This window comes from Dryobates pubescens, chromosome 13, assembly GCF_014839835.1.
Source record: "Dryobates pubescens isolate bDryPub1 chromosome 13, bDryPub1.pri, whole genome shotgun sequence".
Lineage (NCBI taxonomy): Eukaryota > Metazoa > Chordata > Aves > Piciformes > Picidae > Dryobates > Dryobates pubescens.
The window spans coordinates 31,927,737-31,950,639 of NC_071624.1; the positions used below are offsets into that span (position 1 = coordinate 31,927,737).

The following is a 22,903-nucleotide window of genomic DNA, read 5'->3' on the forward strand; positions in this document are numbered from 1 at the left end:
GGTGAAGCCAATGAACGAAGATTGAGCTTCAGAACTGAGAAATGTTTCCGCTGCAAGCCCTTCTGGAGGCTTAATAATGGCACAACAAGGCAGGAGCAAAAGAAATGATCAGCATAAAATCAGTGCTGGCTGAGCTTTCCTGGTCTCCACTCTTGACTTTATTTTTGTTTCTATTTCCAGGATAATATTTTCAGAGTGAAGTAGAAGTAATAAATTCATTACAGTGAACAATAACTGAAACATTAATCATTGATGTCATTGACCACACCAAACCCCTCAGAGACCAAAATATAAATGTACTTCAGGTACAAAGTGAATGCTGAGCTACTGCAGCTCTGCTGGCTGCTGTGCAGTGTGTTGGCTATTGCAAAACAGAACATGGGAGGTTGGAGCAGATGATCTCCAAGGTCCCTTCCAACCTAAGCCGTTCCAGGATTCTATGTCACACAGTTCTTGACTGGCACTCACAAGCAAAGCAGAGAGCACTCAGTCTTGCTCCTTTAGTCCTATCTTTACACAATATTTATTACATTAGCTTTGTGCCTTCACTAAATCCATCTGACCAGGGCCTGAAGGTGTGAGATGCTCACTGGCCAGCAAGGAAAGTCACTGCTTGAAGCTACAAAAGGTGTTACAAGATGGAGCAGCAAAGTTCAAAGTTTATTGTAAAGCCTTCTCCCCTGTTCCTCTCCAAGGGCTGATGCTGGCAGGGTGGCATTCCTAAATGAAAAGTTTGATTTTGTTATATTAGTAAATGTCTGCAAAGCCTGTCAGCCAAAAAAAACCCAACCAAAAGCCACCAAGCCCTGTTCATCTCACAGCGCCCCAGAAAGCAGGCACGAGGAGGCTGCACATTCAAGCAGGCAGCACAGCTCTTGAAAAGATGACAGGATCTGCAAGGCAGGTCTGATTCTTCCTTCTCCCTCCCCCAAAAAAACAGGCTCAACTGTTATAAATCAAAGGAATTTATCCCCTACACAGCAGCTGGTTTGGTTTCACAGCTTTACCCAAAAGAAACAGCAAAGTCAGACTGCCAGGCTCTGGCCTAACCTGTTCGTGGCAAAGCTATTTTCAGTTTGAACTGATCTCCATGAACTGACTCAAAAATCCTGCTGGATGCTGCTGAGTCAGTCAAAAAACTTCCTGATAGCATAAATCACCACCCTGGGTGCAACTCCAGTCTTGGGACATTCTGAAGTAAAACACAGGCTTGTGGAAGACGATTCAAAGGGGACTAAAATGAATGGCTCCGAAGCACTTTCAACCCAAAGGTTAAAAATGAGAGCAGTAGGAAATAGAAATGATTACAGAAGGATTCCCTTCACTGAGTCATGAGAGGTGACAAATTCTTCTTGGGAACAACTGTAGGAGTGATGATATATTATACATTTAATATTCAAATTACCAAACAGCTGCCAGTCCTTCATGGTTTTGATGAAGCTTTGGATGAGTGAAGAGAAGCAGAAAACCTATCAGGTGGCATGCCTGAGACAGAGATCAGAGAAGAAGCCACAAGTAGGTCAGGGCTGGTCCCGATTCTGTCAACATTCACCTACTTTTCTTCAGCTGCTTCACAAAACAATAAACACTGCAAGCCTAAAGAACAGAAATGCCTTTTCTCCCTCAGCAGGGGCAAAACTGCAATTCAGATGATGGGCTTGGGTTAGTGTGCCAAAGCCCTGCCATCAAAAGCACAGCAGAAGACCTTAATCCTGGCTTCTCAAATGCAATCAATGAGCAAATATGCTCAGGAAAGCACTTTGATACCTTGTGCTATCTTTAATAACTTAAAAACCAAATAAAAGGGACTTTCCACTCCAGAATTCAAAACTGCTTTTAGCTAAGCTGCTGAACACAACTCTGATTCACTTGAATTCAATCAGATGACCTAAGGTAAAAGAGAGTTTTTCCTACGAGAATCCTTTTGCCTACCGGTTTTGCTTCTGGACATTCTCTGGTAGAATTATTACGCACCAAGACTGACAGCAGGCAGGACCTGTGCTACTTGTTCTTTAGCCACTGACACCGAAGGATTCCACAGAACACTCACTGAGGTGTCCCCTCATGAGAAGGAGTCTGGATCCACGTGGAAAAGACAAACATCTTGCTCTGCCAGATCAGCTTGGGAGCTCCTCTCCCCAGCAATTTGAATTGAGACATAAAAATCAGGTAGATTCCAGTTCCTACCCACGCTGATTATCTCCCTTTAAGAGCTGGGGATTTTTCTAGCTAGAACCCTCAGTTGGGTTTGTGTTTAGTTTATTTAATGTCCATCTGTTGAACTCTGAGGAAACACAAACCCTTACACCCCACTGTCCTTTAGCTGCACATCATGGTAACAAGATCAGTTTCCAGCATGATAACTTGGAGGCCTTGTGCCCTTAACAAAACTATTGGCAGCTCTTCACTTTCCAAGATGTCACATTCAGCTCTGTCTAGCCTTGTTTGTTCTGGCTAGGTCCTTGCAATTGAAACAGGAATCACGATTTCTCCATCTGTAGCCCTCTGCAGCATTACATTACGCACATTAGTTCTACAAATCTCCTGTCTTTCCATGACCTATTTGATCCATGTCCCTTTAGTCAGTCAGAACAATAACAAAAAAAAGGAATAATTTGGCTTCATCAACATAGCCACAAGCTACAAATAAAGATCAAGGAGGTCTGGGCTGCAGGATTTCCAACGCGCTTGGGGAGAACACAGGAGAGTCAGACAGCACCAAACTCAGCACATTCTCATCTTCATTTATCTAAAGACACCAGCCTAGGAATGGATACAATTGCAGAAGATGGATTGCCAGCAGTCTGGGAATAACCACTGTACTCCCTTCCTCCTCCTGTAAAGCTTACCTGCAAGATGTCCTCCCCCCAAAGAAGAGATCTGAGGGAAAGGAGCCCCCCAGAACTGAGAGAAATGTCAGAACTCCGCTGTGTGAGAACAGCCTTTCTAACAAGGCTCTTGTTCTGTTTGCTATGGAATCTCTTGGGGGGAAAAAAGCTCTTATTTGGGGCTTTCAAATCATTTCCTATCAGTTGTCAAGGGCCTTTAAAAATGAAGGCAGGAGGAAGCCAAAAAGGAGCTCTGTGAGAAGGCAGAAAGGCACACACGTCTACTCAATGTCAGTGCCCTGCAGCTTCCACTCCAGACAGAAATGCCACACAGAAGTGCCAAGGTTCAGAATGGGCTCTGATACAACCACAACCAGGAGCCAAAACAGTTAAAGGGAAAATGAAATGGTTCTCAGCGAAACAAAGTCCACTGACCTGCACCTGGCCAGACCTTCTCCTTCCTAACGTGCAACAAGACTGGCTCTCAAGTCTCATCTGCAGAGCTCCACAAGTGCCAGCACAGGCATCAGCAGCAGATGATTGCTCCTTCCTGAAATTTGCTACCACCTTTGTGGAATAAGTTTTGCCGTTCACAGACAGAAATTCCTCAACAGTTACAAGAATTCACATTAAATAAAGCAATTAAACGCTTCAGCTAAAATAAAAAGCTCCAGGCACACCTTCAAGAGCAAAGGAAAAGTCAAGTAGCTTTTCAGAAAGAACCTAATGATGTAGATGAAAGCCAGGATAATGACTTGGCCACCAGCTCAACACCATCTGCAGCTTCGTTCCTCCCATTAAGGGAAGGCTCTCATCTGACACCACATTTAGGTTAGGAAATGAGGAAAACTCTAAGAGCACCGCCTGGTGGTACCAGGATAACAGAGAAAAGCACTGCCATGAGCCCAGGCAAAGATGTAGGGTTAATACATGGAGCAGCACCACTCCCAGTGACAAGGAAGCCAAACCATCAGCTTCTCTGGCGAGCAATTTTTATGCACCTATTAAAACGTATTTGCATATGAAAGAGAATGAGGGCAAGAAAACCCCTCCCTGGAGTTCAAGGATTCCTGCATTTCCTGCTAGCTTTTACTTCACCACATAATTTCCTGCAAGATTTCTTGATCAGAAAGCTCTGATTATTTATTTATTTTTCCAGGTGCCATATAAACACCACCACAGCATTAAAGCCCTAGCAGCAGGTCATTTATCAAAGCACACGCTCTCCCCAGCCATTCTGCCACAACCGTCCCGGCCTCACGGCCAACGTCAGCATCGAAATTCCACTCACACCCAAGCGCTTCCAAACCTTTCCAGATAAACACCACATCAGGAAATTAAAAGAATGATACCACTAGGACACAGTGCTTCTGCTGCAGCCCTCGTGATTAAAGCTCAAATTCTTACTAAGCACTTTTCAAGACTCTGTGTGGCCCTGCTCCCAAGGCAGCCACAGCCATGGAGGTTATTTACTGTCTGAAGTCAGACAGAAGCTGATAGAAATCACTCCACCTCCATTCAGCCATCACTCCCACGCAACAAAAGGAGGCACAGCTTTAAATATCAAACCCAAGTCCAGATTGCTGTGGTGTTTGGTGCATTGGACAGCAAGGGATTTTAGTGAGAGGCTGTGCTCACCCAGCACAGCTCCTCCAGTCTCCTGTTCCCTCTCTGGGAAGCCGTACGTGCCCACGCACACCAGGGTTTTATTTGCACCTTTCTGTCTGTACTCACACATTACACAGCTGAGTTCAGTGGAACACAGCTACCATTTGTAATGTGATTATTGAAATCCCCAGCAGCAAAATTATGGAAATCTAGAAAAACGTGCTGCCAGTTTCCCTGATGAAGACTCTCAGTGTTCTCTGCCATACCAAAGGGATCGGCACCCTAAGGATTTGAATGCACAACACTTTGGCCAAGCTGGGGCATTTCTGGCCAGAGGAGAGAGGGGATTTCCCTAAAGATACTCAGCTCTGTCACCTGCATGCCTGAATCACAAGTGTTTGCATACATTCTGCACCCACAGGCCAGCCAATGGCCTGTTCCTATGGCACACAGGATACAGGGAGGAGTGCCAAACATCTCCCTAGAGCAGGTGACTCTGTCTTCAAGTTACTCCTCCAATGCACCATGGATGAAGCTCTCTGGTGATTTCCACAGAGAAGAAGTATTTCTTTTCCACAATTTGGTCTTCATTTAAACATGCTGTTGATAAGCTGCACTGCACACAAAGTGCCACAGACAAGACTGAAAAACAAGAAAAAGGTCTGGAAGTGAGGAAAAGGACACATAGAACAGCGTGGGGAGGAAAAAAAGGAAGGAAAATATGGTACCTCTGTCATTTATTTTAAAGCACAGCTTACTGCTACAATAACAACATTAATCTTTCTCACCTCTCTGTATGTAGAGAGCAGATAATTGCTATGGTTTGTACCACCTTTACCCCATCCCTTCCAATTCCCACTCCCATTCACCGTTTCCCTGTGACTGCTTATTATGGTCAAACACTGTTATCAATAAATAAATGCATTACCCACAGCAGCCTCTCTCCTTTGCATACGTATCCCTACAGCCTGCCAGAAGCCATGTTCGTTTAAGCACGTCCTGCCTCGCTCAGGGGTCTGCCGTTGCAAGCTGGATGTAACAGTTTGACTCACAACAGAGCAGAAGTCACAGCACCTCCTGCCTGACACCTTCCATTCAGAACCCTCAGCTTTTGGCCATTCCCACAGCACTCAACTGCAGAACAGCTGAACACACCCACATCAGACAACCCTGAGAGCTGTAAAGCTCCTTCCTGTGTTTGAGAACCAATCTGCACTGTTCCAGCCCGGGCAGGATAACTGTCAGCGCTGAGAAAGGTCACCGGTGACAGATGCGAGACACAGTTCCGGCCCTGGCCGACGACATTTCACACTCAGCAGGGATTCTCCCAGTTCCTCCATCCTCATCCCAAGTCTCTCCCCTTAGCAGCTCCCACTCCCCAGCTGCACAGGCTTCTGCTCCCATCCATCCCAAGCACACACATCACCATGTTCCGTTATTGCCGTGGCTGGGTAAGGTGGTCTGCACAGCTCCCCCCTCAGCAGCTGACACCAGGGTGCTAACAGCTCTGCTCACCGGCGGAAGGACCCCAAACCCGTTCTTCATCACTTTAAGAATTCCCCAAACCTTTCAGATAGTTTAGGGCAGACTCAAACTGGCACAAATTCAGGCTACAGTCTGAAAACTGAGACTCTGCTTTGTTTCCAGAGCACGATGCCATGGCTGTGCATACCTGGGCTGAGCCATGGGAGCGGGCATTGATCACAGCCCCCCACACAACCCAGCAGAGACGTTTCAAACGGACACCAGCTGTTAAGTCCCAGCCATGCCACTGACTTTAATTCCACAGACAAAACCTGAACAGCTTCAGATAAATCACTCTCATAATAATATTTATAACTCAGGCTCTAATCAAATGCTTGCTCTTAGATTCTAAAGGTTACAGAGGAAACTGCAGTAGCTGAGCCAAGCTGCTTCGTACCGAGTTCTTTTGAGCAGAAACAAATGGGTGCTCAGCAAGCCCTAGAAGCTGTTCTGAGCACAGATCCAACTTTTCATCTCACTTTGCATATTCCAGAAGGTTTTTAAAAATCTAAATTGCCCCTCTATTATCTCATTCTCTGTTTTAATGACTTTCAACAAATTCCACAAAGCAGCCAGTCCTAATCTGAGGAAGCCTCCAGTTAGGAAATTGGCACTGAAAGCAGACTAACAGCAACCTAAGCACAGCAAAGGTTTAAGCACAAAAAACAAAGAAATTACTCTTTGTCTCAGTTGAAATCCTATCTGGACCACTCTGAACAGTCCTGTACCATACTCTTGCTACTAGCAAGTGCTGGACATTGCTCAGCATCCTTTACACCAAGGATGTAGGAGGGCAGAGGTGTCAGCAAGCACCCTCAGATCATGCAAGAAGCCTGCAGCATTCCCTGTGTGCCATCTCATTTTTTCCAACAGAGAGAGGGGAAAGCTTTCCACATTCTGTGCAAAATGAGGACTCAACTGCTTCACTTCAGCTTTTCTGATTGAGAAACCACTGTGCTCAAGTAAGCAGAGCTTCCAGGGGGGAAAACTTTGTGAGCTCAGTCTCATGGGTACAGAAAAGCTGGTGGTAAAGCTGCTGCTCACTATTTGCTCACGAACACATTGGACAAACAGGACTTCAGCTGCACAACACATGGGTCATACAGGAGGCTATAGAAATAGTTTAATCCAAAATACAGTGTTACTGTCCCAAACATCTCCCTCCAGCAGAAAAGAGGAGAATTGAGAAGCTGGCTGGAGAAGCGTAGCTCAGTGCTGAGGTCTAAGGCAGCTTCTTGATTCTCTTCTTTTCCTAACAGTTTAAAACCCCACAAGCAATTATATTAACTAATTATTGTTCATTTTAACACAAATTCAGTTCAAGTAAGCTCTACCCAACTCTGAGCTAGCTTCTCTCCTATGAAAAGCTGAATGCTCCTTACTCAAGACTAGAAGGCAGCGCTTTCCAGAGGATTAAAGATAGATGAGCCCCAGATACAACCATTAGAAGTCATCAAAAAAACCACTTCAAACATATCCCAAAGGCTTCCTTCTACTTTACCTGCCCAAAGCTATTTTCACTCTCAGGCCCATTGTTCCCCCAAGAAATGAAGCAGCCTGGCAACATCAAGCAGCCTGCTACAACACAACACACTTGTTACTCGCCTTTATTTACTACTCTGTTTGATCAGATACAACTGGTAGGAATGCTTACACCCATGGCCAAACACCAAAGGCATTTGTGTTTTGGATTAGTGAAACCAACAGTTTAAACCTCAGGGATATGTCCTGGGTCCAGTGCTGTTTAACATCTTTGTGGCACTGAGGGCACCCTCAGCGAGTTTGCTGATGGCACCAAGCTGTGTGTTGCAGGGGACTCGCTGGAGGGCAGGGATGGCATCCAGAAGGACCTTGACAGGCTCAAGAAGTGAGCCACTGCCAGCTGCATGAGCTTCAACAAGGCTAAGTAAAAGGTCCTGCACCTGGGTTGGGCCAGTCCCGAGCACAAATGCAGGCTGGGTGCAGAGTGGGTTGAGAGCAGCCCTGAAGAAAGAGCTTTGGGGATGTTGGTGGATGAGAAGCTCCCCATGTGCCAGCAGAGCTCTCATGCAGCCCAGCAGGCAGCTGTGTGCTGGGCTGCAGGCAGAGAAGTGTGGCAGCAGGGCAAGAGAGGGGATTCTGCCCCTTGACTCTGCTCTGGTGAGACCTCACCTCCAATCCTGCCTCCACTCCTGGTGTCCCCAGGATAAGAATGACACAGCTGCTGGAGAGAGTCCAGAGGAGGCCACAAAGATGATCCAAGGGCTGGAGCAGCTCTGCTATGAGTTCAGGCTGAGGGAGCTGGGGGCGTTCAGCCTGGAGAAGACACCAGGGAAACCTTAGAGCTGCCTTCCAGTACACAAAGGCATCCTACAGGAAGGCTGCAGAGGGTCTTCTCCTGAAGGTGTCTGGAAACAGGCCAAGGGGGAATGGTTTGAAGCTGAGGCAGAGCAGGGTTAGACTGGAGGAAGAACTTCTTCAGAACAAGGGTGGGGAGACTCTGGAATAGGCTGCCCGGGGAGGCTGTGGCTGCCTCCTCCCTAGGGGTGTTCAAGGCCAGGCTGGATGACACCTTGAGCAGCTGAGTCTAGGTGAGAGGTGCCCCTGCCCATGGTGGGAGGTTGGAGTGGATGATTTCTGAGGTCCCTTCCCACCTGAGCCATTCTGTGATTCTGTGAAACATTCTCTTGAAAAATAAAGGTGAAAGTGTGGGGGGACAGGGGGAAAGAATGTCTGAGAGATGTCTCCTGAGACACCAGAAGGCTGTGGACACAGCCACAAGCTGTGACCTCTCCAGAATGCAGAGGAAAGAGACAACCCTGGCTGTTAACGTTTTTATCAGCACACAGTTGTGTGTGGCCACAAACTACAGCAAGATTTGCAGGTGCAGCAAAACAACAGGCAGTTCAAGTGACCTGTGAGATGCTGACCTTGGCATAATTTGCACTGCACTAATTTATCCAAAATGGTCCTCACCCATCTTTGTGAGGCAAAACAAAGAAGAATATAAACTGTTATCCACATTCCTTCCTTCTTGCATCATCTCACAAGACAATAATGAGCAATCTCATCTATTACTTAAGATGGAATTCCACCCAATTCCCAACCTCCAGTTTAAATGCAAGGAGTTATTATACCCATTTCATTTAATTCAGCACATGTGGGGCACAGTCATTTAAATGCTAGCAGGATTTTTCTTTCACTGACATTTGAAAAAGAAAACCCAATCCAAATCCAACCCACCCCAGATCCACCCCAACCCAGCACAGAAACTTTGCAAAAGCTCCCCTATGAAAAAGCTGAGTGAGGTCATTCTTCTACAAATGGAATCACAGAATGTTAGGGGCTAGAAGGGACCTCCAGAAATGGTTGAGCCATAGAATCACAGCATGGCTTAGGATGGAAGGGACCTTAGAACTCACCTACTCCAACCTCCCCACCACGAGCAAGGACACCTCTCAACTAGACTCAGCTGCTCAAAGCCTCATCCAACCCGGCCTTGAACACCCCCAGGGAGGAGACAGCCACAAGCTCCCTGGGCCACCTATTCCAGAGTCTCACCAATGCCATCTCCCCTCCCTGTACTGTCATGTGCCCTCACTGGGTCATGAGGGTCCCAAATGTCAGCTTCTCTCATGCAGGTCACACAGGAACGCATCCAGGTGGGTTTTGAAGATCTCTAGAGGTGACTTCACAACCTCTCTGGGCAGCCTGCTCCAAGGCTCCAGCGCCCTCACAGGGACATAATTCTGATGCTGAGATGGAATAGGGTCAGAATCCAATCCTTTGAAAAACACTGCCACAGGGGTTAGAGGCCATCACCTGCAGCTCCTCCAGTTGGGATGGGAAGTGTGAAACACCACACAGGCTGCTCTCTAGTGTGCCCACTGCCAATGCTGCCTCTTTTGCCTTAGGCACCCTCGTGGTTTCCTCCAAGAAATAACTGGATGAAAAGGACTTTGTCTCTTCTGAGGACATCACTCTCTATCTGCATCACACTCCCAAACAACACAAAAGCTCACTGAAGTAGAACACAGAAAGTGGCAACCCCAAAGGACAGTATTCCCTGAGCCTGGAATGGTTCTGGCCAGCACCCACTGCCTGCTCAGGACAGGTGATGGTAGCAGAGCCCCTCCCCAGCTGTCAAAGGTGATGATCAAAACATGTCCTCCAGGAGAAGCCAGGCCATTCTCATGCCATTTCTGTCACAGGGTTTGCATACTGCAACCAGAGAGAACCAGGCAGTGGTAACCTTTGCCAGCTGGAAATTTCTGCTCAGCCTCTTCTGTCACAGCCTCTGTAGCCAAAGCAGTTGCACATCATTTAACAGCAAAGCTTCATCTTCACCTAGAGGAGTGAAGATCAGCAGCAGTGCTGAACACCACACTGAGCACAGACACCCAAGTCCTGCAAATACCCTGGAAGGATTTCTTTTGGAAAATATTTCCCAGCATTTTATTTATGCAGTTTAAACAATTCTCTTGTTGCCCATTACTCAAAGCAAGCTTCACTCCATCAAACCCCAACACAGCTCACTGCAGATCATTTCCACTCCTGAGGAAAACCCCAAGTTCTGCTCACGAGTAGGACTGTTGGTGCATCTTAGCCAGCTCTAACACCAGCACTTTAAAAGGCTCTCTGGATTTGTCTTGGATTTGCTTAGTTTGAAAGTCTTGCAGGGATCTTCTCTGGGGATAATATTATTAGGGTGGATTATTAGAGCCTCTTTATCCAGTTCTGGTGGATATTGTGTCCCACCTACCACAGATACCACCCCCTGCTTACAGCTCCCCATCCATGCTCAAGTCTCACTCACACTGAGAGCTCTGGGATAAACTTCTGATCAAAAAGATCTAGGAGGAGGCTATCACCAAAAAAAACCAACATCATTTTAGACTGATACAAAATGTCAGATGAAGTAGTTTAAAGACAGCAAAGACTCTTCCATCTAAATGCAACTAACAAGGGCCACCTCCTGACGTCCACCCACAGGTGAGGTTTGGGGGACTGCTAAAAGGATACAAACAGCTTCAGCTGACAAAAGAAAAACCCTCCCCCAGCAAAACTCTTTAGAAGAGTTTCATAAACCTCATTTTCAAAATTCACCTTTTCCTGAACTTCTCATGCTCACCAGGCTGGACTTCTGCATGATTATTTGCATCAGCCATGCAAAGCAGCATCAGACATCAGAAGAGGAACTTACCCTGCCATTATTTATGCCTTTTTTGCCCCCCTTTTTTAAGCTGTCATATCTTTCTTTATTTATTTATTTCCAGCAATTTTGTCCAAAGCAAATTCCCTCTGCTGCACACTTGCTCAGCACGACACGTTCCTTTAAAGCAACAGTCAGGAGATTATCCTTTTATCCTGGAAACGTCTTTCCTGCTGCTCTGCTTAGCACCAGTACAGTGATAAACCCTCTGAAAATAGTTCTGGGCTCCAGGTGACCATCAGTTGCATGCAATATTCTTTCCATTTTTTATTTAGCAAAGACTTTAGTGATTTTTTTTCCCCCCAAGCCTTTGAAGGTCAGGAATGAATGGTAGATTTAGGCTAAATTACTTCTGGCTTCAGAAGGGATGGCAGCCTGCGCATTAGGTCCTATCTCCACATCAACAAAGCATTTGGAATGTTACACTGCTGCTTGGCTTGCTGAATGAAAGAAGTATTAGAAGCAGATAGGCTGCAAACCACCCTGTGATTTAAAACTGTGCAAATCAGGGCTTTAAAGAACAAACAACCAGAACTCAGATCCGTTTCTCCTCCTGTCATTTGTAAGAGATTTCCCACAGAGATGTCTTTAAACATCCTTCTGTTAATAATAAAACAGCCCCCTCCCCCTCCCTCCCCCCCCCCCCCCCCCCCCCCCCCCCGATTTCACAGCCCCTGATGAACGACAACAACTTCTCAACACTACAGACACCACAAGACGAACCCAGTCCCCACACGCCTTGCAGAGCCATAGTTCCTTATCCCACGGCTGTGGGTGCATCCCAACCAACAGGACATTTCCATAGCATCTCAGCAACAGTGCTTAAAGCTCCAACAAAAGGAATTATTATTCCCTGTCTACCTCCACAGAGGCTGCAGTTCCTCTTCACTGCTCTAGGAATCCTGCATGAAAGCAGCATGAGCACCTCACGCCGAGGCTTCCTGCCTCGCTCCAAAACCTCTCAGCAGGTTCAACAGATACTTTTTTTTCCCCTCCTCCTTCTTCTTCTTCTTCTTTAATTATTATTATCCTTTTTGGAGAATCCCACCAGATGGCAGTAGCATGTCTCCCCAGAAAACAGGGAGCACTCCTGCAAAGGACAGCTCCTTCTTCTTAGAACGTCCACCAGACTTCCCCAAACCAGGCAGGCAATTTGAAGCACGCAGCACAGAGCGAGTTTGCCACTGAAACTAAAACCCGGATCACTTCTGATTTCAGCCCTGGAAGAACGTGTCAGCAGCAAGCACTTCAAGAGCAGCCTGCCCTGTTTGCAGCAAATTAGATATGCACCTTGGTTTGTGGCCATTTGCCAAACTAGGGCGCAGTTAAGCAAGCCTGCAGGACCTGGGGGGAGGTACCTGCACGTCTTTTCCTGCTGCACCAGCTTCCCCCCAGCCCTGTTGTCACAGCTGAGAAACTGCACTAGTATGTAAAGCACAAGAGGGGGGAAAAAAGGACAAAAATAGCAATTTCATGCCAATTGCTCAAGAGGTTCTTTTCTACTTTGCCAGCCCTGGGTCAAGTTCACTTTAAAACCTGCACATCGTGGAAGGAGATGATGTGCCAAGGAGAGCTGAGCTGAGAGCTCCCGGTGGCCAGCTGAGTGAGGACACAGCTCGTGTGTACAACTACCAGCAGCAGCAGCACAAGTGTGCATGAGCTAATAATGAGAATGCTGAAGCACAATGCTTTGGCTCTTGACGAGTGAAAGACTCCAGCAGCACACCAGCTACCCCAACACATCGCCAAGCACCAGGCGAACGAACTACCGACAGATGCCAACTCGGCTGCCAAGGCAAAATCTCTCTCTGTACGCTAAGGGGAAGCTCAGTGCCACACGCTGCTGATTACTTATTTGATGAGCTAAACTTAACTGCAGGATAGGTTGTGTCTTTGCAGACAATGCAATGACACGTCTGAGGAGCAAGATGAAAGACAACTTCTTCAAATACTCAAACTGTCTGTAGAATAAAAACCCCTTCCATTTCCCTCAGAAGTGCAGCTGTGAACTCCTCAGTTATCTGTGAGTGACAATGCATGCTCAAAGATACAGATAAGCAACAGAAGTCTTACTCAGAATTAGCTTAGGCCTTGCAGCACTGAAAATTCTGTTACAGCACTGAAAAGTACCAAGACCTACATTTTTCATGTCTCAGCCAACTTACCCTATAAATATCCAGATCAATGTTTATGTTCAGCTGCACTCTCACATTGGCCAAAATGAAATTACACAGGCATTCTTTCACCTTCTGAATGAAATCTCAAATTCAGCTTAATTATTGCTCACAGGCTCCTAAGTGCAGCCTGTGTTCACTCACAGAAGTTAATATGAAAGGCCAAGAGTCTAAGGCTGACCACTGAACTCAAACATGTGAGCAAAGAGGAACTGAATTTCAGCCAATGCCATTCCCAGCCTGCACAGCCCTACAGCCTCACCAAGGGAGAGCTGCCCTCCAAGCTTCTGCTTTGCTTTTATTTAACATCCTCCCTCTTCATGTTTCTTTAAGCTGTTGGTTATCTTGAAGCAAAAGCTGCAGTTACAACTTTGCCAGCAGAGTCCCACTAGTGGCTATTCCTCACTGTGGATACAGCTGCCCAGTCAAGGGGCTCGGGATGGGTGGACACTGTTGGCACCAGTCCTCCCTGATGTCAGTCAAATGCAGACCCTTCTGCTTTTTACGCTTGCTTTATTCCCCTCAGCATTCTTCCCAGTATTATATTTAAATATGCAAGCCTGACCTTTTATTCTACTGAATATTATGAATGCAAATCTCTCTCTCTCTGTACCTGATATGCTGGCAAATCAAACTGAGGAAATATAGGCCCAGAAAAGAGAGGCAGGTAAATAAACCACCGACCGAAGCGCCCAGGAGGTCTGACCTTACATAACAATCTCAATCTAACCAAGTCTGTAACAATTAAGTTTAAAAGACCTCCAGGCCTTACAAATAATAATAATTTAAAAATACAGGAGTAGATGGAAATAGTCCTTAGATCTTTTCTCTTGTTTTGAGGGAAGATTTCTTGTCACTTTTCATTCTGGGTTTTTCCCTACTGTACCACCACAAGACCGGAGCGGCGCCGGCTGCACCGCAGCTCTCCTCTGACTCTGAGCACTCAGCATTGCAGTTCACTCCCTCGGCCTTCTGAATTAAGGGCAAGAAGATCAACTGTAACATTAACCCATGGCTGCTTTCTGCAGCTTCCTTAGCACACATGATTTTATTACCAACCCTGCTTTGGTTAGAAGGCAGCAACTCGAAGGGCTGGGACAAAGGAATAAAGTCTCTGCCTCTTCTGAGGCCTGTCCTGCGCAGCGCTTGGCCACCCTGAGCTTCTGCCTCGGGAAAAGAAATTAAAGTGCAAACACCACCCAAAGCAAAACTCCTTCAGCCTTGTCACCAGGACGCTGTGGGCAAGCTCGGCAGGGCCACCACACAGTTGCAGGCTTCAAACTTTGTGCTACAGGAAGCGTGCCGCACAAGGCGGCTGCGCCCCCAAACACCACCCAGGCGTCCGTCCTGCTTCTGCTGAACGCTTCGGAAGGCAGGAAGCCAACAACCCATTGGTGAGAGAAAAAGATCCTGCACCTCAGTGACCCTCAGGAAGCAACAATTACACAGGTTGCATGGAGGTGGTCACAAAAGACATCAGAAGAGACTATGTTGCACTGAGAGAACCTGAAAGAGCGGCTGGGGTGGGGGGGATGAAAGGGCTGGAGCAGCACCACAGCAAGAGAGAAAAAGAGAGAGAAAAAAATCCCATTTGCATTTATGAGAGGAGAGCAAAGTTCAGCCATTGCGTTGCAGGTAGCACACAGCATGCTCCCGCAGGTCAAACAGCCTCCTAGACAAAGATCTTGACAGGTGACTGAAGAAGGAAGACATTTTCATAGGCTTTTAAATTCTAGCTCTCAAGTCAGGTCAGAACACATATTCTAATGCTCAATTTGTTAAGCTGAAACTTTAGGAAGGAAGAGTGTAGCTCCACAGCACACATATTCTAATGCACTGGGTAGAGGGCACACAAACGTGTTGCATCTGTCTCCAAAGAGATGGACGGCGTGGGCCTGTTAGTCAGAGGTTGCTCCTTCACCACTCTAAACCTCCTTCTGCCAACACAAACAAGCGAAGCCAGCTTTCTAAGAACACAGAAGAACCAGTGGAAGAGTGGGGGAAAGAAATAACAATAACAAAAATAAATCTGGAGTGAGCAGCTTTCTTGTATCCTGATTCGAATGACAAACCCAAGAATGAATTATGATCTGGGGAGAAAAAAACAAACCAACCAAACCCACCACAAAGAAAGAAAAAGAGAACGAAAAGGCAAAAGTCAGTTCGGTTTTGTCGCTCTACTCACCAGACAACACCAAAGGCTCCATATCCAATAGGTCTGTCCGGCTCAATGTCCAGTTGCTGTTGTGGATGTTGTGAGTGCTGATGATGGTGCGCTTTGACTGCAGCAGCTGCTGCAGCTTGTACCTGAGCTGGGGCTGCTGCAGCTGGTCCAGGGGCCTGGCCCGGTGCCGGTGATGGGAAATATGGCTGCTGCTGCCCTGGGTTGAGCATGGCCGCGGCCGCCGCCGCCGCAGCCGCCGCCGCAGCCGCCGAAGAGGCATGCTGCTGTACGGGATGCACCGCAGCTGCAGAGCCGGGATGCAAGTGATGCTGAGGGTGGTGGTGGTGATGGAGGTGAGGAGGAGGGAGGTGAGGAAGGTGGTGGTGATGGTGGTGGTGGTGACCTGCTGCTGCCGCAGACGTACCGCCATTGTAAGCCGCCATCATTTTTGCGTTGGCCGTTGTGCCACAAAGAGACATCCAAAAAAATGCCCTTTGATTGGGTAACAACTGGGTCAAGCTGTCATTTGGCCATAAAAAAAAGATAAAAATGAAATCTGCTACACTTTAAAAGAAGTTGGGTGTCATCATACACGGCCCACCTTTAAAAACATTGAGCTCGGCCGGCCTTATCTCTTCGTGAAGCCAAACAGTTTGGAGAATCTCTTCATGTGTGCGTGAGCCAGAGTGCACCAGCCCTCTTCCCAAGAGTCCAGCTGAGGTTGGCTACTGACACTCCATCCTTGGGCAACTGGCTTGGGTTTGCTTTGGGTTCTTTCCTTCACTTTTGTTGTTGTTGTTGGTTGTTTTGTTTTGTTTTGTTTGTTGTTGTTGTTGTTGTTGCAAAAAAGAAATAGAGTGATCAATCCCCCTTCCCTCCAGAAGGAGGATTTGGAGTCTCTCCCCTGGAATACCCTGAGAGGACTGACAACTCTACCCCTTCCATTCCCACATCCTCTCCATTTATCTCCTCAAAACCTCCCTGAGCGCCCAGGCACCTCCTACATCGCTCCCTCCTCGCAGACACCTGCTCCCTCAAATATAGCAAAAAAAACTTGGGAGTTTGCAACTTTTCCTCGAAGGCCTGAAACACACACAAGCACCCAGAGAAAGTGAGGGGGGACGGAAGGAGCCAGGGGAGGAGGGCGAGGGGACGGAGCGGGAGGGCGAGAGGGGATGAATAGAAGATAAAAATAGATGGAGGAAGAGAAAGGGACGGGGCAGCAAAGCAAACAACGGCGGAGCGAGAGGGAAACGGGGCGAGGGGAGAAAAATGGGAGCGGGGAAAGTGACAAATGGATGACAGGGGAGAACGCGGGGCCGGGGGATAAAGAGGGGCGAAGGGAGGAGGCGACGGGGGCAGCGAGGGACGGCGGCGGCGGCGCCCTGACAGCCTGACCCAGCGCCGGCGGCGGAGCGGGCAGCGCCTCTGCGGGGGGCGCCGGCGGCTGCAGCCCCCCCTTCGGCGGGGCGGGGAGGGACCGGGGCCGGGTGGGGGGAGGGGGTCTCCGCTGCGTGCGTGCGGCAGGCAGAGGTGGGGGGGGGGGGGGCGGCGGATTCTCAGGCCCCCGCCGCGCAGCGCCGCTCCGCCCCCCGGCCGCCGCCGCCGCCTCGGCCGCCCGACCCGCCGCCGCCGCCGCCACTCACCTCCTCACGGAGCCCCAGCGCGGAGCGCACAGCGGGCACGCGCACCCGGCCTGCCCTCCCCCCGCCGGCCCCCCCCCGCCCCCATGCGGGGCGCGCGCCCGACAACCCGCCCGCAGCCAATCGGACCCGGCCCACCAGGCTCCGCGAGAGCCGCCCCCACCCAATCAGTGAGCGGGACCCAGCTCGGCCGGCCCATAGGACTCGGCCGCTGCGGAGACTCCCTGACTCAGTCCCGCCCCCTTGACCCCCGCCGCCCAATCACCGCGCGCCTCCGCGCCCAGAGCTAGCGAGACCCCGCGAGATTCCCTCACCTCACACAACCCTCACCTCGGGCGGCCCCGCCTTCCTCACCTTTCCTGCCAATCATATGGCGCCGCTCCAGCCTACTGGCCAATTGACTCTCCGTCTGAGTCGAGTCCCGCCTCCAAGACCTGCTTTTTACCCAACCGCAGCACCCTGTCCGACCCAATTAGCCAATGAGGAGAAATGAAAGCCCGAAAAGGGGTTACTGGGCCAATGGTACTCGGAGGCGAGGCGGCGGCCTGATGGATAGCTCTCCGCACGAGTGAGCAACGGCGATGGGCGGCAAAGGAGCCCTGGCTCCTCCAATGGCAGCGCGAGTTGCCATGTGACGGACCAGGAAGCGGCTGGTGCGCCCGTCTGCAGGTGGGCAACTGGCCAATGGGAGGCGGGGAGCCGGCTGATGAGCGGCGGGAGGGGCCAATGGTGCTCCCGGGGCGGGGTGAGGTGAGGACGCGGCGGGGCGCGGAGGTCACCGTGGGCGCTCGGGGGTGGCGGTGGATGCCCGCGGTGGATGCCCGCGGAGCGGGAGCAGGAGCAGGTCCGAGGCCACGGTCAAGCAGAGCGGAGCAGGTTCTTGTGCTGGCCTGGCGCTCCCGGGACCCTGCTGGGGCTGTGCTGGCTGCGGGGTGAGCCCGCTCTGCTCCCCGCCCGGGGCCGAGCAGGGGAGCACGCAGCTCGGTGACCCGGGGTAGATGTTTGTGCCTCAGCCCCGCTCTCCAGAGGAAGGTGATTACTAAAGCTGCCTTTCAGAGCTTGCCGAGCTCGGCTAACGGAAGGGAGAACGCGCTGTAAAGGCAGCGGCCGGCCTCGAAATGTGTGCTTTGAAGACCGGCAGGTAAAGCTTGACGGCTTTGCCTTAAGGTCCTGAAGTATCTTGAGGTTGGGGAAAGTTCAGAGCGCTGCCATTGAGGGCCTGAGCCTTGCCTGCAGGCTCCGGAAGCAGGTGGGAAGCTGCATGTCACGCTGCAAGATGAGCTTCCTTCTTCCCTTCCACCGGGAGGGGCAATAAGGAATGTCCTGAGGTTGTGGAGCTTTTCGGCAGGGGTACAGCCAGTGCTCCTCACAGGCTCTTCGCCTGATGCTTTCTGCACCGTGTGCATGGACACCCTTGCAGGTTGTGCTTCAAACGTGAAGAGCTTCTAACCTAGGGCCAGAGTACTTTCGGTTGGTTGCTCTTTTGGTTCGCTTGTGCCATTCATCTGCAGACCTGGAGAATGCAGGGTGGCTCTTCAAAGCATAAGTGTTCCCTAAAACGCAGAGATTAATAAAAATCTGACAGTTTTAACACTTTCCATTTGCTTGTCTGGCTATTAATCATGTCTGATTAATAGTTTTGCTCCAGCAAACCTCCTGGTTCCCAGAGCCTTGCCCATGATGGTAGTAGAGTTAAATTAGCTGTGATTGTGATGAAGAGGTCCCTCCGTGTGATTAAATTGGGCGAGCAGTTCCAAAGGAAATGAGTGACTGATGGTGGGTTTCTTCATGCCCACTAAGAGTGAGCAAGGACACAAGGGTAGAGTCCTGCATCTGGGAAAGAACGACCCCATGGACCAGGTTGGAGACTGATCTGTTGGAGGGCAGTGTAGGAAAGAGGGACCTTGGGGTAGATAGAAGGAGCCAGGAATGTGCCCTTGTGGCCAAGAAAGCCAGTGGCATCCTGGGGTGGATTAGAAGGGCTGTGGTGAGTAGGCTGAGAGAGGGAACTGCTTGAGAGAGTCCAGCCCAGAGCTGCTGCAGGCAGTGGAACATCTCCCTGTGAGGCCAGGCTGAAGGACTTGGGGCTTGGAGCAGAGGAGCCTGAGGCCTGCCCTCATTGCCGGGGATAAAGATGTGCAGGGCTGGAGCCAGGCTCTGCTCAGGGATGTCCAGGGACAGCACATGGGGCACTGGGGGCAAGCTGGAGCAGAGGAGGTGCCAGGGGAACAGAAGGGAAAACTTTGTGAGGATGACAGAGCCCTGGAGCAGGCTGCCCAGAGAGGTTGTGGAGTCTCTTTCTCTGGAGACTTTCAAGACCCATCTGGATGTGTTCCTGTGTGACCTGCCCTGGGTGCTCCTGCTCTGGCAGGGGACTTGGACTGGATGCTCTTTGGAGGTCCCTTCCAACCCCTAATATTGTGTGATTCTGTGAGCTGACAGCCTTTCCTCCTGGGACCTGTTTGAACGGAGGAGAAAAGGCCAGCAGAACTGTAACAGTACAGCTGCAGTGCTGCAGTTCTACCAACAAATCCTCGATGGTATCCTGTACTGTGATTTGTCTGTGTCTCTAAGCACTGAGCAACATCACTGCACTTCCATGCAGCATGGGGGAAAGGAGGCTGTAAATCTGAAAGTCTCTTGCAGCTCCTAAAATTTGAGTGCAAAACCTTTTTAAGAATGAGACTTGGATACTTTTTGTCTGCTCTTTAAGAACTTCAACAAGAAAAGCCCTGCAGGAGTGAAGTTTCTTGGTTAAAACTGTTTCTGTTGTGTGTTGAACTGTTAGCAAATATTCCAGGCTGGAATCACAGTGGAGTTTTGCTGTCATGTCAGTTTCAAACAGAGGCTTCCCTCATAGAGAAAACCAAAGGTAAGCAAGAGCAGCTTTGGTTTGCAGGCATTTCAGTGTTGGGTGTAGGAAGAAGAGAGGCAATGCTTGTTTAGAACTTGTATTTCTGGCTGCCTGCTTGAAGCTTTTACTGAAATTGGTAACCAAGTGCTAATGTGAACATGAATGTGGCATGCAGCAAGGATTCTTGTGGCCTCTGCTTCCCCTCAAGCTCTGGAGAGGCATGATGTGGTGTGGGGGACAATGGAAGGAAATGGATACAAAGCAGGCTGAGTGGGCCTGAGCGTGGGGAAGTGCTGTGAGGGCTGGAAAGGATTTGAAACTCTCCCACACTTGTTTTCCCCTTTTTTTTCTTTCTCTGCTATTGCAAAAATCTTTCCTAGTAGTAATATGAAGCAATTACCTAATAGCCATTGTATGGAAACTTGGGTTCTGAATGTGTCTGCAGATGAGTGTCTTTGTGGCACTATTCCAGCCCAAATATAGAGTGTCATCCTGATTTCTGTTTTCAGTCACATACACTACTGAGTTAATTGGATCCTATCTCTTTAAACAATTGATTGTTATTTACTTTTTCCAGAAGAGTTGAGTTTTTACCCCTGCATTTGCTGAAAGTCAGTCATCTTCAGCTGCATGTTGGGCAGAATATGGAAGGAAGAAATCCTTTATCTTGTTCTTGCCACAGGACTACAGCTGGGTTTATGGTCCTAAATGAAATCATAGAGTGCTAGGGAGGGGTTGGAAAGGACCTCTGGAGATCATTGAGTCCAAATGTTCAGTGAGTGATAAGGGGGTAAAAAAAATCAACCTTTCTAGCAAAACCAGAGAGTCTTATAGTGACTGCTCCTTGGGAAGTGTGCAGAGCTCTGCTCTTTTGGTGACTAATTTAAGAGCTCAATCTCGGTAGGCTCCTTCCTTACCATTAAAGGGCAAGGAAGTATCTGCTGCATTGCTGAGTCTGCTTCAAGTGTGTCTGCACATCACCTGGATGTTCCTGTAGCTTCTGAACAGCAGTGTTTAATATTGAGCAGTGTGGTTTTACCTCCTCCCTTTGCAGTGGTCTCTGGTAGAATATTTTAAAGCTTTGGGTAAACATCTCCCCTGGAGCAGCTCCTGTCCCCGAGAACCTGTTCTGTCAAGGATTGTGCTCAGGAAAAGATGGGAATTGGATCCACTTCTCATTAGTGCTCAAAGCTGCTGTGTACTCTTCCTCAAGGGCAAACCAGTTGCCAATTAACCTGAGGGAAGCTCCAGCTGAAGCTCATGCTGGTTCTTTATCCCTACCACTTTAAGGAAGGATCAGCGCGGTGTGGGTTGCGCTCAGCATCTTCGGCGTCCTTGTGGATGCTGCATTTGTGCAGCTCTCCGTGGCAGGTGTCACAGGATGCACCACGAATGCTGCTGCATCTTTATGACAACCTGAACTCTTTTTTAAGAAATAGTAACCACAGATAGACCTTGGGAAAAGTTTTGTCTCCTTTAGTGATACCTTTTTTCTTTCTGATTCTCGTCCAACACCAACGAGGCTTCAGAAGGAGGCTGTCTTTAGTCTGTCTCTAAGGTTGAGGTAACCAATTCCCCCTGCTCAGCCTGACTGCTGCTTGCCATTGCCCCAAATGTGTGTAGTGTCCACTGGAGTGGAGCAGTGCTGATTGCCTGAACCAGAACTGGATCCAGCATAGAGAGTTCATCCCCAGGTACCTTTATCCAAGGTAGCTCTAGTGAGTCGAATCCATGCTGACTTCATTTTTGGCTGTGTATGAATGTCTTGGAAATCCTGTCAATTGATGCTGTCATGTAGATGAATTCTCAGCAGTGAGAGCAGAAGTGAACTGGGTTGCAGTCCTGGCATGGCCAGCAGCCACCTCTTGGCTGGACCACCACAAACCATGCTTTCAAATTTCTATGTCTGTAAAGTGTAAGTAAAATCCAGGACCCACTTTAGTTTAGTTTAACCAAATGCTGCAGCCATATTATCCATCTTCTCTTTGCCCTTTGCAGCTGAACCAGCTCCTTTCAGTGGGGTGTGAGACTGGTGGGGTGGCAGCTGAAGGGAGACGCTTATCTTGCCCCTCCATATGGAGTTGTGCCAGTGCTGAACGACCCACCCTAACAAGTGTATCTTCCTTCTCCACTGGGTTTATGAACACTTCTAATTGGTGTCTCTGGCCTCTGTCATGCTGTGAGGCTTAAGACTGTCAGTTCAGCTGTTTTCTTAGGCACTTCATGCTATGAAATTTCAGGGGGGCAAGATGCAGTTGATTTGCATGGAGGTACACTTAAAGAAAAGAGGTTTAAAAGAACATTAAGGAAAGATGGAGCTTGCAGACAAACTTGCTCAACTTCTGGCAGAGCCTCTGTTTCCTCAGTGCAGGTCTGTTACTTGGAAGTGCTACCTGTTAGTTGTAGGCTCACCCTGCTCTGACAGGGCTGCAGCAGAATGAATCGTGTGCCATTGTCAGGCAGTGCTTCCTTGTCATTTAATGCCTGTGTGTCAGAAGCAGGGCTGCAGAGGGGGAGCTCATTACAGAGCTGGCTCGTAGGGTGTTGAGCAAGAGTGTTTTTGTGAGTAGCTCAATGAGCTTGAGCTGCTTGATGAGTGAGTTGGCAAAATCTAACCACAGTAATTTGAACTGGGCAGGTAGAGGCACTGCTCTGGATCCTGCCAAAGCCCAGTTTGATTGCAACTAATTTGTCATCCCCAGTGATGCATGGAGATATGCAATTGGTGACTGCAGCTGATGAAACATGACAGATCAATTCCAATCTCTTACTGGTGAAGACAGTTATTCATGGGGGCATGCATCTGTCTCTTACTATTTTGTTCACAGTAAGAGTGCTGTAAAGCAGCAGCGAGTCTGCTGTTGGAGTGGCAAACACTGAATGCCAGCATAGCTGCATTTGTCAGGCTCTCCTTGCT

The 22,903-nt window shown here is 49.0% G+C and overlaps 2 protein-coding genes across 3 annotated transcripts in view; one reads left to right on the top strand and one right to left on the bottom strand.

The window, feature by feature from the left end:
* Positions 1–17,197, bottom strand: part of NLK (nemo like kinase) — a 54,287-nt gene extending 37,090 nt beyond the window's left edge. The window contains exons 1-2 of one of the 2 annotated variants that reach the window (XM_054166792.1): positions 17,136–17,197; positions 15,511–16,572 (exon numbers count right to left, since the gene is read on the bottom strand). In XM_054166792.1, coding sequence (XP_054022767.1) covers positions 15,511–15,968 — 458 coding nt within the window. In that variant the 5' untranslated portion in view covers positions 15,969–16,572; positions 17,136–17,197. Of the gene's footprint in view, positions 1–15,510; positions 16,969–17,135 lie in introns of those variants that run through there. The other variant, XM_054166791.1, reaches the window with a different exon arrangement.
* Positions 17,198–17,663: 466 nt separating this feature from the next.
* LYRM9 (LYR motif containing 9) overlaps positions 17,664–22,903 on the top strand; it is a 33,541-nt gene continuing 28,301 nt past the window's right edge. Inside the window, exon 1 of the mRNA XM_054166540.1 lies at positions 17,664–17,801. The gene's annotated coding sequence lies outside the window, so the exon portion shown is untranslated. The remainder of the gene's footprint in view (positions 17,802–22,903) is intronic.